Source organism: Sitophilus oryzae, unplaced genomic scaffold (genome assembly GCF_002938485.1).
Source record: "Sitophilus oryzae breed Bouriz unplaced genomic scaffold, Soryzae_2.0 scaffold_684_pilon_pilon, whole genome shotgun sequence".
In the NCBI taxonomy this organism is placed as follows: Eukaryota; Metazoa; Arthropoda; class Insecta; order Coleoptera; family Curculionidae; genus Sitophilus; species Sitophilus oryzae.
The window spans coordinates 546,945-571,021 of record NW_022147289.1 but is presented as its reverse complement, the minus strand read 5'-3'; the positions used below and the strand labels follow the sequence as shown (position 1 = coordinate 571,021).

At 35.0% G+C, this 24,077-nt stretch overlaps 1 protein-coding gene across 1 annotated transcript in view; it reads right to left on the bottom strand.

Moving 5' to 3' along the window:
• The window catches only part of LOC115888118 (carbonic anhydrase-related protein 10-like), a 251,929-nt gene that overhangs the window by 177,060 nt on the left and 50,792 nt on the right, over positions 1–24,077 (bottom strand). Inside the window, exon 5 of the mRNA XM_030907702.1 lies at positions 7,485–7,580. Coding sequence (XP_030763562.1) covers positions 7,485–7,580 — 96 coding nt within the window. The remainder of the gene's footprint in view (positions 1–7,484; positions 7,581–24,077) is intronic.

Here is a 24,077-nt window from a genome sequence, read left to right as displayed (position 1 = left end):
AAAAAATCGAAATAAAAATGAAACTTCTACACCCTGTATCTACGAAACTAAGTATTTTAGGACATACGTAAGTATTTTAGGACATATACGAACCTTTTTACTAATTTTTATCAGTAGGATATGCTGCCGAAGTTTCCGGAATACAGTTCGGACCACTCTGTATATCAACATAAAACGCGATGTAATTAACAAAATATCAGCATAACAACGGCTATTTTAGAAATATCTAGGTTTACTTATTTCAATGAGATTTATAAAAACAGTCCTTTTCCTCGGGTACAGATACCGTCACGTTTAGGAAATAACTCAAAACGAAAAAAAAATTGAACGAAGCGACAGAAAACGCTAAAAAACCACCTCGGTATATAAAGTGTCAATTGGATTTCCAAGGATCTTTTGAGCGAATTTTTAACAAATGTAATTTTTTTAATGAATTTTCCTAATAATTAATAAAAATTAGATACCACCGTATAAATTATTCTTTGCTCTATCTAATAGGATAAAAATTCCAAATGGCGACCATAAGAAAACAAAAACTTGACTGTTGTGCGAAATCTAGGGGGCTTAGAAATTTTCCGAAAACGGCATTTAATTGGCCGAGGTCAAAAATATAAAACTACCAACTTACGTTGCAATAGATACAATAGTTCTGCAATACAATATTACTTTCAATTTTTTGGCATAAATCTGAAACTAATCAGGATACCGGGGTTTTCTTCATAGTTGTTTGTCAAACTTCTAATTACGCAACTTTTGTCCCATTTAACCGAATTCGTATCTCTCGTAGTTTCTGAGATGCCAATGTTGAGCATCGAAATTGCCACCACCCTGTATAGTTACTTGACTGAAATAATAAATTTGAGAAATTTTTATTTTCTTAAATTAATCATAAACTTTTCTGCGATTTCTTAAAATGACGATAAAACAGTTTCTGTTAAAGTTTTGGCACAAAAACATTTCAAATTTATGATTTCAGTTTAATAACTATTTAGTCGACATATGTTTAATTTATGTCAATAATGATAGTGTTACGTTTTTCGTCGGTTCCGTGTGGATAGAAAGTCACAATTTATTTAAACACTATTTATTTAACACTAATGAACAAAAATAATAACGATAAAAGACTTATAGAACTATTTACAAACGATTTATAACTAAGAATTTATTTTGAATTTTAGCGCGTCAACTGTATATTTATAACTGCCCCTGTAGGCCACCGCCGCCGGCTTTTATACCAACAGGTAAAGAACTCTAGAATTGTCCATAGATCGTTAGGTGCGTAGAGAAGGTTTTCGAATGTTCTCGTATGTACTCGTCCATTCCAGTGGGACTCGATTCTTCTCGAACGAATGAATCATAGCGGTGTCTATGCGATGTTAAGGTCATACGAGGGCGGGCCATATTGTGAGGTTAGGTCGAGTCCACACGGGCCCGCAACACTGCCCCTTCTTAGGCACATGCTCGTCCCGAGATTATACGGTGAATGAAGGTATTTGCAAAGCTGGCCCCTGGTACATTGCGAAGTCTGGTAGAAATAGCAGTCTACAGTTTTCTCTCCCGATCTCAGCTTTGGGTTGTAGCAGCAAACGAGGATCTCGATTCCCGTAAATCTGAACAAGACTTCAATCATGTTCCGGATTGTACGCCAACTCAAACCATCGAGTCCACACGCCAGCTTCGGAATGGCTAATCGTGCAATGTTGTTGTTTAGCAGGGCTTCTCTCAGTTCAATCAGGGTCTTCCATAGATTGAGATAAGTCGGCTTACTCGGGGACCATTCCTTGGTGACCAGGTAGAAGATGTGCCTTGCTTGACCATGTGCATTGTCGGTTAGCCTCAAGACGCTTCCAACCTCTGGATCCTGTCGGCGTAGTTCTCCGACACGCCCAAACTTCTCATTGAACGTCGCAGCGATTCCTCTGGACATCCGCAAATCTCGAGCCACACAATGAGCGAGCGAATAATCAGGAGGCACGGAAAAGAGGTCTCGTTGATCTTCTTTGGTTACACCATAGCGAGCCTTCTCACTGCTGTTGTATCGGGCCATGAAATCGTCAAAGGACATCTCCGAATCAGGGGGATCAAAGCTGCAGGTTCTCACGGTCCCAGCACGATCTTCTATTTCGCCTTGGTAGGGGCTCAAACGGTTGAAATGGACTACCCTCGGTTTTCCTTTTGGCAATTTTCTGATACGGTATACGACGTCATTAATTCTATCCATGACTTCGTATGGCCCTTCCCACGAGGATTGTAGCTTCGGAGATAACCCACGACGTCTCTGCGGGTTATATAGCCACACCAACTTCCCTGGTTGGTATCCTCCATGCTCAGCTTGAATGTCGTAGTGTTCCTTCATTCGGTCACTAGCACTTTGAATATTTAGGCGGACTCTCTGATGAATGTCGTCCATCCTTTGACGTAGTGTGTGGACATAATCTTCTCCGGCGACTTCTTCTCCCGGTCGGCAACCAAATTTCAGATCACAGGGTAGGCGCACTTCCCGTCCCATAACGATGCTGGCTGGAGTTTGCCCTGTAGATTCTTGGACGGATGAACGGTAGGCCAACAGGAACAGGTGAAGAAATTTGTCCCAGTCTCTTTGGTGGTCAGAGACTACTTTGGCCAGATAACGGTTGATAGTTCTGTTCATGCGTTCAACCATCCCATCGGATTGTGGATGTAGAGCAGTCGTCCTGGTCTTGCGGATGTTCAGGACTTCACAGACGCCTTGGAACAGATTGGACTCAAAGTTTCTTCCCTGATCTGAATGAAGCTCCATGGGAACACCAAACCTGCAGATCCATTCTTTAACAAGGGCATCAGCAATCGTGGACGCTTCTTGATTTGGCAACGCGTAGGCCTCGACCCATTTGCTGAAGTAATCCATTACTACCACAATGTATTTGTTGCCATCGTTCGTCTCCGGGAAAGGACCAGCCACGTCGATCGCTATTCGTTCGAAGGGACTACCAACATTGTACTGGCGCATAGGGGCTTTACCACGCTTTTGTGGCCCATTAATGGCTGCGCAAATGTCACATTTCTTACACCAGGCCCTCACGTCTTCTTTGCAGTTCACCCAGTAGAACCGTTCACGCAGCTTGCCAAGTGTCTTGGTAACACCAAGATGTCCACCGCTGGTTCCATTGTGAACTTCCTCCAATACTTCTGGGACCCTCTTCTTTGGAATGACGATCTGCCTTCTCTCTTCTTGTCTCGTTCGCGGCCTCAAATTCTAGGGCACGTGCTAAAGCATCCACCAAGTGCGTTGGGTGGGCTAGGAGAAGTGCTTGTCTTGTCTCGTTGTCACGTAAGCCGTCGGAGAATGCCTGTACTGCCAACCGCTCCATAACATTCTCTGGCGTAGCAGGGTACGCAAGGCGAACGAGGCGGGCTACGTCGGCTTCAAACTCCTGCAGAGACTCATTTGAATTTTGAATGCGATTTTTTAGCTGGGAATGATAGACATGTTCCAAATGAGCTTGGCCGTGCCTCATTTCTAAATGTCGTACCAATTGCTGATAATCTCCCTGTTCCGATGGTGACAATGTCTGCAGGATATCAGTCGCATCTCCTCGCAGTGCGACAGTCACAGCGGTAGCCTTTTCAGCGATTGTCCATCCGTTCGCTCTCGCAGCGGCCTCAAACTGGCAAAAATAATTGGCCCAAGCGGTTTTTCCGTCAAACTGTGGAGGCTTAATAACTGACTTTGAGATATACTTATTTTCGACTAGTTTCGGTGCCTCCGATGTTTCTTTGACATTTTGGTGAATTTGCCTTTGCTATTTCTTGTTTTAAAATTCGATTTTTCTATTTACATCTTCCTCAATCTCTGTTATTTTATTGTTAAAACTTTCTTCCAAAATTACTATTTTATTATTAAAGCTGGCCTGTATATCTTTAGAATTTTCGATGATCTTATCTTCTAATGTATTGATTAAATCCTGGGAATTTTCCATAATTTTATCACTGATTTTCTCTTCTAAATTAAATTCCAAGTCAATTATTTTACTATTCAAATTGTTCAAGTTGTCGTCTAATTTTTGTAGGCACGAGTCAAGGTCACCTTCCAACTCAAAGCAAAATGTGTCAGGATCCTCACCTTCCTCCACCAAAACGTCTCTTAGTCTAGCTTGCAAAATGCTTTTCTTTCCATCTGTTTCGCATTCCCTCTCTTCCAGAACGCTTTTTAATTCCGACACTTTCAAGTCTTTCAACAATTTTTTCGGAGCCATTGTCTGTCTTTTTATTTTACTAGTCTATCACACACGCCACACTTGACACCAATTGTTACGTTTTTCGTCGGTTCCGTGTGGATAGAAAGTCACAATTTATTTAAACACTATTTATTTAACACTAATGAACAAAAATAATAACGATAAAAGACTTATAGAACTATTTACAAACGATTTATAACTAAGAATTTATTTTGAATTTTAGCGCGTCAACTGTATATTTATAACTGCCCCCTGTAGGCCACCGCCGCCGGCTTTTATACCAACAGGTAAAGAACTCTAGAATTGTCCATAGATCGTTAGGTGCGTAGAGAAGGTTTTCGAATGTTCTCGTATGTACTCGTCCATTCCAGTGGGACTCGATTCTTCTCGAACGAATGAATCATAGCGGTGTCTATGCGATGTTAAGGTCATACGAGGGCGGGCCATATTGTGAGGTTAGGTCGAGTCCACACGGGCCCGCAACAATAGGTATTGATAATTTCAATTCCAAATATCTCGAGAATCATTACTCGTAGCGATTTTTACCAAGAGGCATTTTTTACGTAAAAAACTTCGTAAATTTATATTTTTTTACTCAGTAGTTTTATATAGGTACAGACGAAACGCTATTACTCTACAAACCAGTTAAAAATATGTAGGTGGCGTCCTCTACAAGTAGGGGTCATATTGACATCAAAATAAAATTTCTCATTCCAAACCAAACCATCGTAACAACAGCTATTTTAGAAACGTCTAGGTTTACTTATTTCACAGAGATTTATGAAAAAAAAAGTCCTTTGCCTCGGGTACAGATACTGCCACGTTTTGGAAATAGCTCAAAATAAAAAAAAATGAACGAGGCGAAAGTAACGGAAAAAAAAGTTTAAAGATGCTTTTAAGAATCGAAAGTAGATCGAGGCAAACCGAACTGGGTCAAGACAACTGGAAATAAACTGAAATGCGACAAAGTTGGGCGATAAAATGCAACCTTGACCTGTTTAGAAGAATTCTCTACATAGTGTAAAAGATGTTTTACAGTTTTCGAGATCCTAATGATCTACCTCAAATTTTGGATACCCAGTAGAGTATTCTTTCGCGAATCCGTTTAAAGTTATGTATAACATTTTATCCTTAAGTTTCCTGCAAGTTTTCCGGTTATAGAGAACACACTCAAACGCATCCTCTTTACTTTTAATCTGACAACCTGCAACTCTTAGTGAATGCACCTTCTTCTCCTACTCTTTGAGAACTACTCCCGTCTATACTAATCTATTCAGACGTAGGTAATTAGAAATTTACTTTTGTTTCGTGGCGAAACCGCGCCCTGTCTAAACAACAAATCGGGTCGAGAACAAAGCCGTAAGCAAATTAATTTATAAATTTATAAACATTTAAAGTAGTTGCTTTATAGTCGGAATATTCTTAATGCCGGAGCGGGCGCTGCGAGCGTTCGTTATGCCGTAAGACAGGTAATTAGAAGTTCGCTAAAAGGTATTTAGCGTTGAAATTATTCCGTTCAGATTCGTTAAATAATAAATATGGTATGTCAAAAGAAGGATAAGGCAAAACATTAATTATATAAATAATTTCTACACCTTTGTGTGAGGGGGAGGACCTTTAATGGAGTAATTCGCCATTCAAACTTAAGACTCCAAATATGAACTAAATAATATAAGACTTGAAAGACCCCGACGAAATTTCTCAGAATTTACGACTGACAAATATCAAAGATTCGGAAAAATTAAAAATGTGATTGAATTTTTAAATGCTTTATTCGATAGAAAATGACATTCTGAATAGAATGACATATCATATGTCGACTTTTGACATTCTCGCTTAAAAATCATTTTAAATTTCAATCTAGAGTACCATGGCTGTGTTAAAAACACAAATTTTTAATCAAGGAGTCTTGGGAAAATATATTTGATCGTCTAATGTTTTTCGTGTCTTGTCCTGGCCGGTTAAAAGATGCCCAAGTCGTATTTTAAATCATATCTCACTTTTTTCAAATGGAACGAGGGTGGCAATTAGCATATTTGAAAAAAGATTTTTTTTACGAATAAGTTGTGTAATATTATAATCAATACCACACTCGGTATTTAGAGTCAAATTGTGGTTACATTTAAGACCATGGCACACTAAACTAAAATTTAAAATTCTATTTTTCTTAAATTGAAAATGTCAAAAGTTGGCATATACTATGTCATTCTATTTAGAATGTCATTTTCTATCAAATCAAGTAAAAAAATACCAAGGATGTCATTTAAAAATCAAAAATTGTAGTCATTTCCGGTGAAACAGGAAGTGACCGAAAATAATTGAATACGTCAATCAATACGTCAATTAGAAAGATATGGCAAAGTTCAATACTGCCGCAATTCCGCTATTAACACCGACGTTATTTTGACATTTGCGTTTGTCGAACTTTGAATTATGGCAACAAAAAATAGCGTTGACTGATTTTGACGATTATACCAACATTTTTTTAAATTTAGCCTTAACCTAGTTTTCTGATTTTGTCAATCAAAAGAGCATCTATATTCATAATTTGTCTTTATTTTTATAAGAAAATAGCTATTAAATATATCAGGAGTTTTAATTAGTGTCTAAAAGAAAGGGTGTCTAAAAAAGAGTACAATTTAACCCAATAAAGAGTTATCTTAATTTTTATAAAAAATATAGTATCTCACCTGATAAATAATGTTCTGAAACTGTCGTCAAATTATCGCACGGTGTGTTCTCCACCTAAATATCAGCATGCGGTAACGTTAATAGCGCACAAACGCTTATTATGACACTATCGTTGCCATGTCTCTCTATTAAATAAAGTCGAATGGCATCATGATATCTGAGACAGTGAGGCTGCTCAGAGACTTGCAGTTGTTTGGGTTGGTAACTAACCAACTGCAGATCTATTATTATGACTCCAAGAATAACTAGCAACTGATCTCAACACTAACTAACAACGCTATCTTCTGTGTACTCTTTTATATCAATCATGTCATCGTTGATTATTTATCGGCGTTTATGTAGTTAAACAGTTTACTATAATTCAAGTAATCTGGCGATGAATACGCGTTGAACTTAACCTTTAGTTACTGGCATCTGATTACGTGGACCCGAATATTATTTTCAAATAACTTACAAAAAGTTAAGGAAAAATCAATAAGTTTTTTCAATTTTTTGTTTAATTTAAGTGTTATATGTGTTAGAGGACAATATTGCCTGAGAAACATAAATTAAAATATGATCCATATAATGACTTACCTGAACCATTAGTGAAATAGCCACCACGCCTTGTGATTTATGTTGTGCCTCCGACATATTGTGGTATAATTCTTTGTTAAATCCGTAAAATTGGATCTGAAACATAAATAAGAAATAATATGTAGCGTCAAAAAAGGAGGGTTCATAATCTCAATAAATAAGGTGATATTTTTGGCGATATAAATGCAAATAAACGAATTTCAGAGATAAAATATATCAAGCAACACTTTATATAAAACTAGAAATAATTAATAGTCTTAAAATAGGGTCTAGTATTCCCGCGAAGTTCAGCACAGTCGTAACATCCATTCTTCGAAGCAAGTCACAGCACGCTTTATATTTTCTGTTACTATTACCGATTCGAAGTTGATCAAAGAATGTCTAGGGGAGCTTATCAAATTAGGCAAAGAAAACAAAGTCCTCCTACTCAGGGTTCCCGCTCACCAAGGGATTGAAGGTAATGAAGAAAAAAACGATCTAGCAATAATAAAAGCGAACACCTCCATTTACTGTACCAAGCAGAAACCAACTTAAACCGGAAGTGAAGAACCTGGAGGACTCCATCCGTAACCTGGAATGGGAATCATCCAACGGTCTAAGACTCTCGAAAAAGTTCCTCAGAACTTACAACCAAGAAAAAACAAAGATTTTACTTGATTTAAGTAAGAACAATCTTCGGATTGCCAGGGGGTTTCTAACAGAACACTGTTTCCGCAACGAAAACCTCAGTAGATTTATGGTGAGAAACAACAGCAAATGCAGATTCTGAGGGGAAAATGGAAAATGGGGAACCACCAGAATACCTTATCGTTGAGTACGCCGAGACGACAACCGTTCATGCCATAAACTTGTATCCGGCTGATGTCAAAGATGGAGAGCTGGACTCTGTGGAGTCGTCTCAGATATTGGCTTTTGTCAAAGCTTTGAGACTGTATCAAAGAGTAGATAAAACAAGAGACGACAGTGAACAAAGAAGTGGAATTTCGCGGGAGAGACGCAGATATATTAAAATTTAAAGGTCACGTCAAGTCCCATTTTGTCTGTTGCCAAGTATATTTCTTCGAAAAATAAACAAGATTTTCTAAAAATAAATTAATAATATAAGAAGGATATAAGTAACGTATGTTAATACGGAAATGTAAATTTTTAGTTTAGGTTGGTTTAGGTTCTTTTTTCGCAATGTACTGATAATATCAAAGAAACAGAATGACTAAAGTTGATCGATTTCAAAGATAAACAGATAAAATCTGACAATCTGACAACGGCGCATTTTATTTATTCTAACCTATTATTTTAGGACGCTAATCAGCTGTGCTAATCAGGCTTAAACATAAACAAATCTGATTAGTTGTTTTCTTGCATTTTTGCCTTTTTAAAGTGTGTTTTCAGAGTTTTTCGATATATTATCGTTTTGAGAGTTTTTAAGGTTTAATTTTAGTATCGTTTTTATTGCGTTCTAATTTGTAATTATTGTTAAATATGAATACTGAACAGGACACGAGTAGCAGGAAAAGACGAGATGGTGGCAATGTGTTTGCTTATAAAGACTGCAAAAATAGGTCTTATTCTTCGACAAACATAATATTTAACTCTTTTCCAAAGGATCCTGAAAAGTATTTTTATAGAAATATACTATATAACTATGTTATTAAACTAAATGTCATCCATAGATCTGTAATGAAGTTCATAAAATTTCTAGGACACCCTGTATATTGTGTTAATATTATACTAGAATAATAGGGACTTTATTTTCTTTTAATAATGACAGTCAATGTATTTTATTGTTAACTCATTATTGTAATGAACTTCATTAGTGTTTCTATTGTTGAATTAAATAAGTTAAATATTTAATTGCCATTTTGTAAGAGAGTTTTGATCGGTTTTGGTCGCTGTGGTTCGGTGCGAGAAAACGAGACGTTTGCGCCGCTCTCCCTACCAGTGCAGGTTGAGTGGAAGGAAGCGTCAGTCGAGTACCTCGGCTGCAGCAGCTCCAGAGAGACAGTTTGTGGTCGCACGTGAAACAGTGAGGTTCGAGTCCGGAATGCCCTGCCAAGTGCCCTGCTGCCAGCCGCCTGCCGCCGTACTGTATAAGGTAAGCACCCACCGCCAACGTGATCGAGAGTAGGTCGTATTCTTTTTATTGTTAATACCGTTTACTTTACTGCCTTGACGCGTTACAGGGATAAGGGAGACAGAGATAGTTATATTCGCTCAGGTAGACCAACTGTCCTCTAACGAGGTGGGGGCTATTTGACCGGAACGCGGAAAGCTAGCAAAACTCGTATTCGTTCAGGTGGGCCAACAGTCCTCTAAGGAGGTAGGGGCCTGGTTGATTGGATCACGTGGACGCGAGGAGCGGAGATATTTGTATTCGCTCAGGTAGGCCAACTGTCCTCTAACGAGGTGGGGGGCTATTTGATCGCTATTTCTTCGATTCGATATTTAAAAGCTAGCAAAAATTGTATTCGTTCAGGTGGGCCAACAGTCCTCTAAGGAGGTAGGGGCCTGGTTGATCGGATCCCGTGGACGCGAGGAACGATTTCTTTTGTTAAAGAAAGGAAGGAGAGTGAGACAGATAACGGTTAAGGTAGTTCAGTAAACACACGGGTCGCGAATGTTCACGGAGCTAAACCAGGACTTCGCCCAAATCCCGAGGCTGGTTTTGTAGCTCCCGTATTTTTCTAGGTGTGTCGTCCGGACGACACCCTGCATCAGTGATGCTGGACGGGATCTCGCCGAAATCCCGAGGTTGTCCTGACCGGCCGGTGTGTGTGCGGGCTGCGCTTATCCAAACGACGTACAACTCGCCGAGACGTCGCTAACGTCGTGATCGATCCAGGGCTCGCGTGTGTGTATATCCCACAGGACGCTGTTAGTTTCGCGATCGATCCAGGGCTCGCGTTTGTGTATCCCTCGGGACGCTGTTAATTTCGCGATCGATCCAGGGCTCGCGTGTTTGTATATCCCACAGGACGCTGTTAGTTTCGCGATCGATTCAGGGATCGCGTTTGTGTATCCCTCGGGACGCTGCGCTGTTAATTTCGCGATCGATCCAGGGCTCGCGTGTGTGTATATCCCACAGGACGCTGTTAATTTCGCGATCAATCCAGAACTCGCGTTTGGGTATCACGGGACGCTTTTAACGTCGACGCCGATCCGAGGTTCGTGTTTCGTTGTCAAAACGGACGCCGTTCCAAGAAATATTTAGCTGTGACCATCGGGACGCCTGTAACGACGTCGCCGCCGTTTAGAGAGTCGCGTCATAGTAGAGTGTGTTGCTCCGGTACTTACGTGTCTGTGTTCATTAGGACGCCGCTAAATTCGACGTCGATCAGGAACTCGCGTCGTCTTATTTAATAGAACGTCATTTCGGGAACGCGTTTTGAATTCCCGTAATAGAATCAGTCAGAGAGTTGCATCTCGGGAATAATCGATCAAAACTCTAGAGGTACACGGTTGTTATTGTAAATTTTACTTTACGGGTCTTTAAATATACATTTTATTTCACTGTTGTTACGATTCGAGGATGTGAACCTTCCTGGATTATTTTTGTACATAATTAATTAGTTAAATAAAAGCCTAGTGTTACGTTTTAGTTAATTGTGTTTTATTTTCTTTTCATCTCATCACTCCCTGGTATCTCCACTGTATAAAAGCTACCCGTATTGGCACTAGTGGTCTCTCAAACACTTTAAACATTGGGGGTGGCGCCCGAGGAACCGAACCAAGGTAACTCGGCGTCCGTGACCTTTCTCTAAAACGGGGGAACGTCACAAATCGAAGACATGGTTAGAAGAAGATTAGTTAGCTTATAATTGCGAGGATTTATTCAATAAAAATTGAGCAACTCTATTTTTTTGTACATAAACTCCACATTGTGATATTACACTTGTTCAAGTCCATATGTAAAAAAATACACGTAAATAAAACATTTCTTACAAATCGACTTGGTCACTTTCTCTTGTTTACCAACGATATACAAAATATTGCTTTTATTATCTTTATTCCCCGACAAATATGTTTCTAATTATAATTTATTTTATATAATATTTAGAAAACTCATTTTTTTTGTTTTTATTTATCTCTTTACCCATACAGTAACTATTTATAAGCTATACAGACAAATTTTAATAATAGTCTATTTCAAATTTCCCGCGAAAGAATTACGAAAATTTGAAGGGACAAGCGAGACGAGGTCACTCTCCCAACCACTCAAACATGAAAGGTACCGCGTGAACTGTCGTCTCTTGTCTTATCTACTCTTTGGCTGTATGATGAGTTATAACCCATTATAACTCAAGAACGAGGTCGCGATGATTAACCCTCCTCTTAAATATTCTACATTCTACGTGAGACTAGGTATATCCCTATAAGTTATGTATTGCATTATTCCTATTTTGTTACGTTTCAAAAACATATTTCTAACACCAATACGAATATTCATCAATTACGATAAAGCGTTAGACATGATTATATTCAGAGGTAAGGAATTAACGGTTTTGGTAAGTAATTCTAGAACACAATTATATACGAAAACAATAACAGAATCGGCTAACTAAGCTGTGAAATATTCAAAATACGTGAAAGTCAATATAGTGGAGAATAGTGTTAGATTAATTATTTAAAGGTTTTAAATAACTACAATTAGAGCCAAACTTTAACCTTATACATATTAATAACAGAGCATTAAAGAGCCTAAAATCAGCTCTACATCATAAAGCTTCATTCAGAACCTCGCAATTAGTAGAATACATTAGTGGTTTCAATTACACTTTATACTTTTTAGGTTACGATCATTCATAATGTCTAAATGATGTGTAAAAAACACAATTAATATTAATAGAATATCCTAACAACAGCTTGCGGTATAGTCAGTTAGTCAGTTAGTATCCACAGTGATAGATACTTAGCTTATAAAACACACACAATAAACTTTTGATTTCTAACCACAATTTCTCTTGACGGATGAGAAATCAAAAGTCAAAATGACATTCCCTGCAAATTTTGAAGTATAATGAGTGGAAAAATCAATGGTTTGTTAACTTTTTCTACTAATTGAAAATGACGACCACTAATTTAGACGTTCCGAATGCTAACATTAAAATTAAAGGAATAAACTTTTAATTGAAACCACTAATTTATTCCACCAATTGCAAGGTTCTGAATGAAGCTTAAGACTGAAAATTTAAGGATGCTTTGTATTTATACAGGGTGAAATTCCTACGATATTCTCTATGGGTATCTCGGAAACTACTGGAGATAGAGAGTCGGTTAAGTTTTAGCTTACTATTTCGAAAAAAATCGGCTATTTTAAAAAAACTCGCTAATTCCATTATAATCTATTCTAGACAAAAAGTTTTCAGATAAAAGTTGTAGTTTTTTTTAAATGGAAACCATAGTTGACCATAACATCATTAAAAGCGCCAATTTTTTAAGATTTGCAGCGATATAAACTATAATATGTTTTTTTTCGGAAAATTACTGAATTATAACCAATTCTTATCTTTTTTGACTAATTTCCCTTAGTTGACACGGTATTCTTATTCAATTATGATTTATAAGTTATAAAAAGACAGAATATTTTATTAAACGGTTCTTTACAACATACATTAAACAAATTAAAACTTAACATTTCCTTCATTATGAAGGGGAGCGGCATAATGAAAGTCATTTTGGAAGCACTCTATTCATGCCCGAGTCAACCATTCTCTAAAAAGCGTAAGTAACGTACACCGATCAACATATCCTCGAAAATGTATGGCTAGAAAAGTTAACCACTGTTAAAAAATATGCTTTCATTATATGAGTCCATTTCACTAGTCCGAAAAAGTAGTTTTTTAACTATGAACCCTTCCCGGACACAAACGGTACATTGTGAGACAGAAAATTGTAGAGAGAAACAAGCCCTATAACATAGAATACAACATTTTAATGAACAGTGCTTTCCATAAAATCAATAAAATGAAAAATATACGAAATAATATACATGTACTGATTTCTTTCGAAAATTGACAACAATGAAACTATGAACCCTTCCCGGACACAAACGGTACATTGTGAGACAGGAAATTGTAGAGAAAAACAAGCCCTATAACATATGATACAACATTTTAATGAACAGTACTTTCCATAAAATCAATAAAATGAAAAATATACGAAATAATATATATGTACTGATTTCTTTCAAAAATCGACAACTATGAAACTATGAACCCTTCCCGGACACAAACGGTACATTGTGAGACAGGAAATTGTAGAGAGAAACAAGCCCTATAACATATGATACAACATTTTAATGAACAGTACTTTCCATAAAATCAATAAAATGAAAAATATACGAAATAATATATATGTACTGATTTCTTTCAAAAATCGACAACTATGAAACTATGAACCCTTCCCGGACACAAACGGTACATTGTGAGACAGGAAATTGTAGAGAGAAACAAGCCCTATAACATATGATACAACATTTTAATGAACAGTACTTTCCATAAAATCAATAAAATGAAAAATATACGAAATTATATGTACTGATTTCTTTCAAAAATCGACAACTATGAAACTATGAACCCTTCCCGGACACAAACGGTACATTGTGAGACAGGAAATTGTAGAGAGAAACAAGCCCTATAACATAGGATACAACATTTTAATGAACAGTTCCTACCATAAAATCAATAAAATTAAAAATATACGAAATAATATACATGTACTGATTTCTTTCGAAAATCGACAACTATGAAACTATGAACCCTTCCCGGACATAAACGGTACATTGTGAGACAGGAAATTTTAGAGAGAAACAAGCCCTATAACACAGGATACAACATTTTAATGAACAGTGCTTTCCATAAAATCAATAAAATGACAAATATACGAAATAATATACATGTACTGACTTCTTTCGAAAATCGACAACAATGAAACTATGAACCCTTCACGGACACAAACGGTACATTCTGAGACAGAAAATTGTAGACAGAAACAAGCCCTATAACAACATTTTAATGAACAGTTCTTACCATAAAATTAATAAAATGAAAAATATACGAAATAATATATTATATGTACTGATTTCTTTCGAAAATCGACAACTATGAAACTATAAACCCTTCCTGGACACAAACGGTACATTGTGAGACGGGAAATTGTAGAGAAAAACAAGGCCTATAACATAGCATACAACATTTTAATGAACAGTTCTTTCCATAAAATCAATAAAATGAAAAATATACGAAATAATGTACATGTACTGAATTCTTTCGAAAATCGACAACTATGAAACTATGAACCCTTCCCGGACACAAACGGTATATTGTGAGACAGGAAATTGTAGAGAGAAACAAGCCCTATAACATAGGATACAACATTTTAATGAACAGTTCTTTCCATAAAATCAATAAAATGAAAAATATACGAAATAATATACATTATGTACTGATTTCTTTCAAAAATCGACAACTATGAAAATATGAACCTTTCCTGGACACAAACGGTACATTGTGAGACAGGAAATTGTAGAGAGAAACAAGCCCAATAACATAGGATACAACATTTTAATGAACAGTTCCTACTATAAAATCAATAAAATTAAAAATATACGAAATAATATACATGTACTGATTTCTTTCGAAAATCGACAACTATGAAACTATGAACCCTTCCCGGACACAAACGGTACATTGTGAGACAGGAAATTGTAGAGAGAAACAAGCCCTATAACATAGGATACAACATTTTAATGAACAGTTCCTACCATAAAATCAATAAAATTAAAAATATACGAAATAATATACATGTACTGATTTCTTTCGAAAATCGACAACTATGAAACTATGAACCCTTCCCGAACATAAACGGTACATTGTGAGACAGAAAATTGTAGAGAGAAACAAGCCCTATAACATAGAATTCAACATTTTAATGAACAGTGCTTTCCATAAAATCAATAAAATGAGAAATATACGAAATAATATACTGATTTCTTTTTCCAAATAAGCTTTCGGCATTTAACGTTTTATGTAAAACTGGCTAGGTATTTTTTTTTCACAAATGAAGAAGGAAATTAAAGGTAAAAGATTATCCTATATCCGTATTGTAGCACATTTTAGAAAATAATTAGTATTGATCTATAAAGGGTTAATTTACTTTTTACTTTTAATTACAAAACACACTACTACACAACAGTTCTACATACTAATACTAACAGTCTACTACTACAAAATCTCTTGATAAAATTCTCAGCAGGAATGTGTATCTAACCTTGTGGCCGTAATCAACCCAGAAAAGTAATAAACCCAGAAAAAGTCGCATAAACTATCTCGTTACGACCCAATAAAAAGTTCCTCCACAGCACTTAAGGTGATCAAATCGAAGCCCGAACATCCAACAAGAAAAATGGGGGAATGCCAACGCTATATTGCTTGCCGCGCTCGAAGAGGTGTATATCGTATCGATCCTAGTTATGGTTATATTTCTTCGATTTATTTTAAGAAAACGGATGCGTGTGCCGGTACACTTATACGCTTTAACAGATAGGCAGATTGGAAATTCAGACGTGTGTGATAGCTTATTCGGGTTAGATATATTTTTTGATAGCCTTGAGAAATAAGTAAAAAGTACTTAATCATGCATATATGAAGTCTTTTGATAAAAATATCTAAAGGAAATAGATTAAGAGTCTATTAGGCTGTACTGTTCGGGTCGCTCTCAGGGGTCGGATAAAGCGGGTGTGTGGCCGAAGGATATTATACAGGGTTGTTCACCACATACGACACGGAGTATTGTAGCTAAACGATGAGATTTTTACAAATTGTAAGTTTTGGGCTAGATGAAGGACTAATAGAGGTACAATTTAAAAATAATTTTACAAGATACAGAGTGTCCCAAATAAGTAAAAAATATCAAAGTTGTATTTTTTTAAGTGGAACACCCTGTATATTATTACATTTTTAGTTTCTACGATTAAAATAAAGGTAAATTTGATTAAGGTTTATTATACTTAAACCTTACCGTTTTTGAAATATTTTCAATTTTGTGAAATTGCAGTAAAAATTTTAAGGCTTCATTTCTCCAAGGGTATCAAAGTTTTTAATACTAAATATTTACTGAAGTTTATTTACTGATCAGTTATTGTGTGGCAATAATAAAAATAATGCTACCTTATACAGAGTGTCTAAAAATTTATTTTAAATAATTATTAGCTTCAAGCGGCAATAACTTGTTTAATTTAAATGGAACACCCTGTATATTTTACGAGAATGAGATGCACAATTTAATTGTCTATCAAATTGTATAATACCATTTTTTACCTATCTCTTTAAGTTTCCGTAGAAAATGCATTTTCTTGTAATTTAGAACTTATTTATCAATATACCCATGGACTATTGACATTTTAGATTATTTTTAAAGATGTACCAAATTTTTAAAGAGATACTAATATTGTCGATATAATTCGTTTATTTCATTAAAATATAAAAAAAAACTGTTTAAATATTTGTTAAAGAGGACCAATTAATATGATTCCAGTATTCAAACTACATTAACTGACTGTTTGCGTTGATTAATAATAATTGCTCCAAATACTAAAAAACTGAATTTTATATGGGCATTAGACAGTGTGATAAAAAGTAACACCTTAAAAATGATATTTCATTTTTTAATAAATGCTTATTTATAACAACAAAGGCTTTAATTTGATAACTTATTATTATATTGATTTCTGACTCAAAAATCCACATTTATTTATAATAATTTATTAGCGAACACAATTAAGTATGTCATTAATTAGTATATGGGCGGAAATAATGGTGTTATATTTAATTAATGGTATACCCTTTTATAAAGATTTAAATAGTTTTCTTTTTGCATACAAATGGGCTAGTAATATTATCGTTTTGCTAAAAACGATAATATTACTAGTCTGTACATTTTGTACATTTGTTGCTTTAAAAACAATCTAAAATGTCAATATTCCATAGATATATTGATAAATGAGGTCTAATTTAGAAGAAAATGCATTTTCTACGAAAACTTGAAGGGATAGGTAAAAAATGGTATAATACAATTTGATAGACAATTTAATTGTGCATCTGATTCTCCTAAAATATATAGGGCATTCCATTTAAATTAAAGAAGTTATTGCCGTTTGAAGCTAATAATTATTTAAAATAAATTTTTAGACACTGTGTATAAGGTACTATTATTTTTATTATTGCAACACAATAACTGATCAATAAATAAACTTCATTAAATATTTAGTATTAAAAACATTGATACCCTTGGAGAAATGAAGCTTTAAAATTTTGACTACAATTTCACAAAATTGAAAATATTTCAAAAACGGTAAGGTTTAAGTATAATAAACCTTAATCAAATTTACCTTTATTTTAATCGTAGAAACTAAAAATGTAATAATATACAGGGTGTTCCTTTTAAAAAAATACAACTTTGATATTTTTTATTTATTTGGGACACTCCGTATCTTGTAAAAATATTTTTAAGTTGTAGCTCTAATAGTTCTTCAACGAACCCCAAACTTACAATTTGTAAAAATCTCATCGTTTAGCTACAATACTCCGTGTCGTATGTGGTGAACAACCCTGTATATCAAAAATTAGTGATGGGCAAAACCGTTATTTTTAGATAACAGTTGAAACTGTTATAGTTATTTATCAAAAACAGCTTAAAAATAACAGGTTTCTTTATTTTATTGCTAAATATCTGAAAGAGTATTAGGCGGTCACCGCCAGGCGTATTAACGCAGTTGCAAGTTGCAACAATGACGTGCTCGGTGGTAGTATTTCCAGGGTGTCAAAACATTTCTAAATATCGATTGTTATCTAAAAAACCTCTCTAAAAACGGTGGTTGTTTACAAATAAGCGCTGTTTACAAATTGCGATATAAAAAAAGCCAAAATGCCGCCACTCGTCTATACCTATACATTCCGATCTACTTACGCCCTGCCCCTCGATCCGCCTGAATTGCGTAGCAGTGTACAGGGTGCATCTCACTCGACGGTTTCACGAACGGTCGATCTCTACGTGTCTTTATTTTATATCTGTTATTTTTTAGAAGTAGTAACGGTTGCGTTATGTTATTTCTAAATAATTGTTTTAAATAACAGATAGTTAAATAACAACCCATCACTATCAGAAACCTGCCTAAGGCTTAGCCCGATCCTGTCGTGTTAAGCCACACCTAAAATTCCAAACACACGTGCTTTGATTAAGGCTTGATTAAAGTTTGCAGAGTTTCAACATTTCCCATAAAATAACGAGAAATTTGTTACAAAACCATATAAATTATATATCACTGTAATCACAAAACTTCAATCTATTTCCGTATTGTAACGGAATTTTAAATGATGTCTCTATTTAGAGAAAATTTAGTCCAAACATAAGGAATATTTTGATGATGTTTGACCATCAAAATCTTAAAAATAAAGAAGTTGTCTAAAAATCTGCTACAATACGGATATAGTATAATCCTTTATCTTTAATTTCCTTCTTCATTTGTGTAAAAATACCCATCCCGTTTTATACAAAACGTTAAATGCCGAACGCTTATTTTGCTACTTTTTCGGACTAGTAAAATAGACTCTTGACATCGTTTTTCCTCCCATGCAGTATTTTTATTTTATATAAAAATATTAAATATTTTCTCTAAATGAACTGTTAAAAACAGCTGAACCGTAATTAAAAACATAAAAACTAAATAAAATCAAATTAAATATTGTAGAAAACGGTTACATCACTATTCTTTCTTTTTCTCCTCTCTTTTTCAATTAAAACTCTTGTAAAACTCATTTTCGGTAAATAATCTAATTACGCTCATTTCCTATGTAACGTTTAAACCATTAGCAATTTCTTAATGCAGACAGATTAAAACGGAATTAAAGGTACAATTTAAGTAATTATTTTCATTTCTATTTAGAATTACGTTCCACCTGAGAAAATATAATTCTCTTTCGCTGAAAGTTTTACGAAATCGGTAAATATCTCTAAATTAATTAATTTAAATACTTGAAATTTTATACAGAGTGTTTCAAAAAACATGTGCCATCTATCATGAGGAGATTCCTCCCGTAAAAATAAGACTTATTTTTCATATCAACATAGGTTCGATTCTGCTTTGTTTCGTAGCTACAGGGTGTTAAGTCTTAATAATCTTTCGATTTATTATAATTTTCTTCCAAGTACTTACTTAGTAATTTGAATGTAATTTTGGGGGTAAAAGTTACTATAAGTGTTACATATTTTAATGCTATAAAAGTGTCAATACATTTATCAGGGACGTATATGGGTTATCACTGGAATATTTTTCAAAAAAAAACATGTGCGCCACTGACTTTTTTTCTTTAGATATCAAAATTGTGTAGGCCGTTTAATGCCAATTAAATGCTATCTCTTGATATTTTGTCCAATTCGGCCTCCTTGATGAGATAAACGCAATCTTATTAATCACAATCAATAAAATTAAGATAAAAATAAAATTAATAAATTATATATTTCACCTAATTTATTATTAAATATTATTACTATTACGTAATATTGTAAAAAACTCCAGACATACTAAGTCAATAGATAATATAAATAAAACAAAGTTGGGGTTAGTTATACCATTTTTTATAACTTAACAACAGCTGGACCTGGAATATCAGAATAAATATTAAAATAATAAAAAAACAGGAAAAAAATATACAGAAAATTTATTTTTAACTAAATTAGATTAGAAACGTCGTCATCTTCCCTAATTTATAGCTCACGTCACGCATGCTTATACCGTTGATGAAAGAATTGGGAAGATACGCAACCTAATAAGCAAATACGTAACAAGACTGATTTGATTTCGTCTCAAGTACTGTACGGTGGAGCCTCTACTCGTTCTGCGGCCAACGCATAAAACACTTATTTTCACTAATTCGACTAGCGAAGGCATATCGAAGACGGTGTGGAACTGAAAGCGACAGTGTTGCCATATTAAAATGTGAATATCTGTAATACATTTGACGAAAATATCTTTGGATGAAAAATCCGCGTTTAAGTATTGAAAATTTATTCGTGTTAAACATAGAATAAACAACAAAAATAAAAATTTATAGGTACCCACTAAATATTCCGTATGATCGAAAAAGACGTTTAGTTGGGTTGGAAATGACGACTATTGACATTTTTTACCATAATATTTTACATATGAAATAACAGCGATCTTAATTTCCAAGCCTACTCTGACGCAGTTCTTTATTTAATAATAATATTATATTAAATTGTTTAATGATAGAAAATCCTTATTAATAACGTACTCTATCCAAAATCCCTAAATCTACGGATTAATTCGTAGTTCATGCAACACTGTCTCCGGCAACCACCCACTCTTTCGACTGAAAGCAGAACTACGGTACATTATTCTTTATCCGCTGCGCTGTAAATGACTATCAGCACGCAGCGGCGCGGCGCAGAGCTAAACTAACTCTCGGGCAGATTGACTAGCGGCGACAGTATCGCCAGCTACATCTCGGACAGGTTTTGGTTTGGTTTGGTTGTCATGAAATTTCCCACAAGGTTGCGCATCTTCTTATTTCTTCAATCAATACTTATACATTATTTGAAATATTTGGTGTCCACTGCAAATCAGTGAATACATTATAGAACGGAAATTAAACGAAAAAAAGTGGAAAACTATCATATTGAAATCTAAAAAGTTATTGAAATATGTACATACAAAATATTTGAAAAGATATATAAACAAATATTTAGGGTGTGGCAATATTTTGTGGACATAGAACTACTACGTAATTTTGAAATAAAAATAAGTTCATTGGGCACAATTTATCTCTATACAAAAGTTCTTCGTTTGTCCACTAGAGGGTATCAAACTTTAAAAACACATTTTTTCAGATTCTTTAAGAACCGTTATTCCGATTTGAATGAGATTTTAGGTGTCTATGTTTTGCTAGGCTCTTTAACATTTGGCGTTCACAAAAATCAAGGAAAAATACGGGAAGGGTGAAAACTACCCCCACCCCTACATAAATTTTAGTATAAATATTTTTCAACTCCACCTTATTCTCGACCTTATTTTTCCAAAACAAACCTACGAAATATACAGGGAGTTCCAATATTTCGTGAACATAGAAAAAATACGTATTTTTTGGATCAAAATAAGTTGCACATAATTTACCTTTATACAAAAGTGCTTCGTTTGTCCGTTAGAGAGCATCAATCAAAGATAAACCCGAACGTTAATTAATTTAAAAATTATCTATTTTTAAGCTTTTTTGAAGCTTATCGTCAAATATCATTTATGATACTAATATAAGATTCCATATTTTCGCCAAGTAGATTATTATAGCACAATAGATTTTATACGCGTCGTATAACTTAATATGACAAAAAACATTTTTTGGAAGTCAGCTTTGGAAAAATGTTTATTTCCTCAAAATGTGTGCACGGTGGCGATTTTTTACAAGAGACAAAAATGTAGTAAATACTAGAGGGGCCATTTTACAAAAAGAAAATCGGCCGTCGCATCGGTGGAGTTTGAAAATATTTATACTAAAATTTATGTAGGGGTGGGGCAGTTTTCACCCTTCCCGTACTTTTTCTTGAATTTTGTGAAAGTCAAATATTAGAGCACTTAAAACATAGACACCAAAAATCTCATTTAAATCGGAATAACGGTTCTTAAAATATCTGAAAAAATGTGTTTATTTTTTTAAAGTTTGATGCTCTCTAGCGGACAAACGAAGCACTTTTGTATAGAGGTAAATACTTATTTTTATTCCAAAAATACGTAGTAGTTCTATGATCACAGAATATTGGGACCTCCACCCTTGTATGGAGAAATAATGACAACATAATATATCAAGTTAATTTCTATTTTTAAAACAAAAAACACCCTGTAACTGACGCATATTTTAAGGCCATAACTAATTCCAGCATGTATTTCCTTCTCAAAGTTTGTATTCTCTACTCACTTGGTCGTAAAAAACACAGTAAATTCGCAGCGAACCGATGTAAGTCTGTGCGTGGCGTGGGAAGTTAAAGAGATGGTTCTATTCAGACAGAGACAGGCACTCGATCAAGCTGAGTGACGTGCCAAACGTCTATATTTTCCATTCAAAAGAAAATCGAAGAAATATTCCCTAAGGCCTACGATTTTTGTTTTGTCTACGGGTGTCCCATTTTAGTTGAAATCATACGGTATCTCCGTTATTAGTGAAGAAAGAAGGATGTGGTTTGCACAAACCTGTCCCACCTTTTTGCCGTAAACAAAATATATTCATAGTCCTCTTTGTTTATGAGCTACAGGGTCTTTTTGAAAATTTTACAATATAGAACACCCCCCGTATCTCTGTTATTGTGGAAGGTATCGAGAAGGCAAAAACTATTTATTGTAGAACTTTTTCCGGAAAACACAGTGCTTTAGTCTGTTATTCTACGAAAATAATATTTTTGAAGATATGAACTAAAGTTATCTTTTCTTAAACAGAACACCCTGTATATTTAGAAATTCTATGATCTGGCTTGCCATGAGCTTCTCAAAAATATATATTACTATATATTTACTGATTTTCACTTTCCACTAATTACTTATATTACAATATATAAAATATTTCCGAAAAGATTTCATTATAATATCATTTTTATTAGTAGGCCCTGACTATTGTGATATTGAGGGAAACAAAATAATTATTAAAAGTTTACTGCTATCTGTTTCTTATTTTGGGAAGACACTAATACATTGTTTATATATCAGGGAAACTTAACGCTCTTTGTAAATCGTATGGAAGCTATCGTACCGGAACTTTTAGAGGATATTCCTTTAGCTAATTTACGCGAAATGTACCTTCAGCAAGATGGGGCTACCGCTAGAGATGGGAATTCTAATTTCTTGGGAGGAACTAGTGTTCCTTAGTTCTAGTTCTTCCAAAGGAATAGCTCATTGAACTAGGTCTTCAGTTCACATTAATTCCCGACTAACATTGATATCTCCGTTTCCTTTTTTTTTGGCTAAAAAGTCAGAATATCTACTTCTTTTTATAAGATATTTCGGGACCTAAAGTGAAACATTCCCATAAAATATTCAAAAAACAAACTAAATATTAAAAACATTTAATTACACCTGCAGCGCGGCCGCGGCAAATAGAGAAGACCGGATCCATCGTCGTCGCTTTGTATTGTCTCTCGGATCTGCGGACTGAATAGATTCCCGTGAACTAGTTTTTTAAATAGTTCCTCTCTGACCGTTCGGTCCGGGACCGGTAACATACGGCTCGCACTCCCCACTCCCGCCTAGCATCGAGCTTTGATTGCGTTGGCCGATCCACCGCCGCCGCATATTATTATATTGGTCACCGGAATAGGTCCCGAGGAACTAGTCCTTTGAGAAACCGGGAACTAGTTTCTTTCGTTCCGGGGTCAGAGTAGTTCATTGGAACTAGTTTGTTCACGAACTACACACCTCTAGCTCTCGCTCACAACTTTGAAATACCCATACATTTCCTATTATTATACAAGGTTCGACAATAGTGCGTCGGGCATCTGTAGCTCCTATAATCAAAAACTTGGGATTTTTGTTTAAGTACA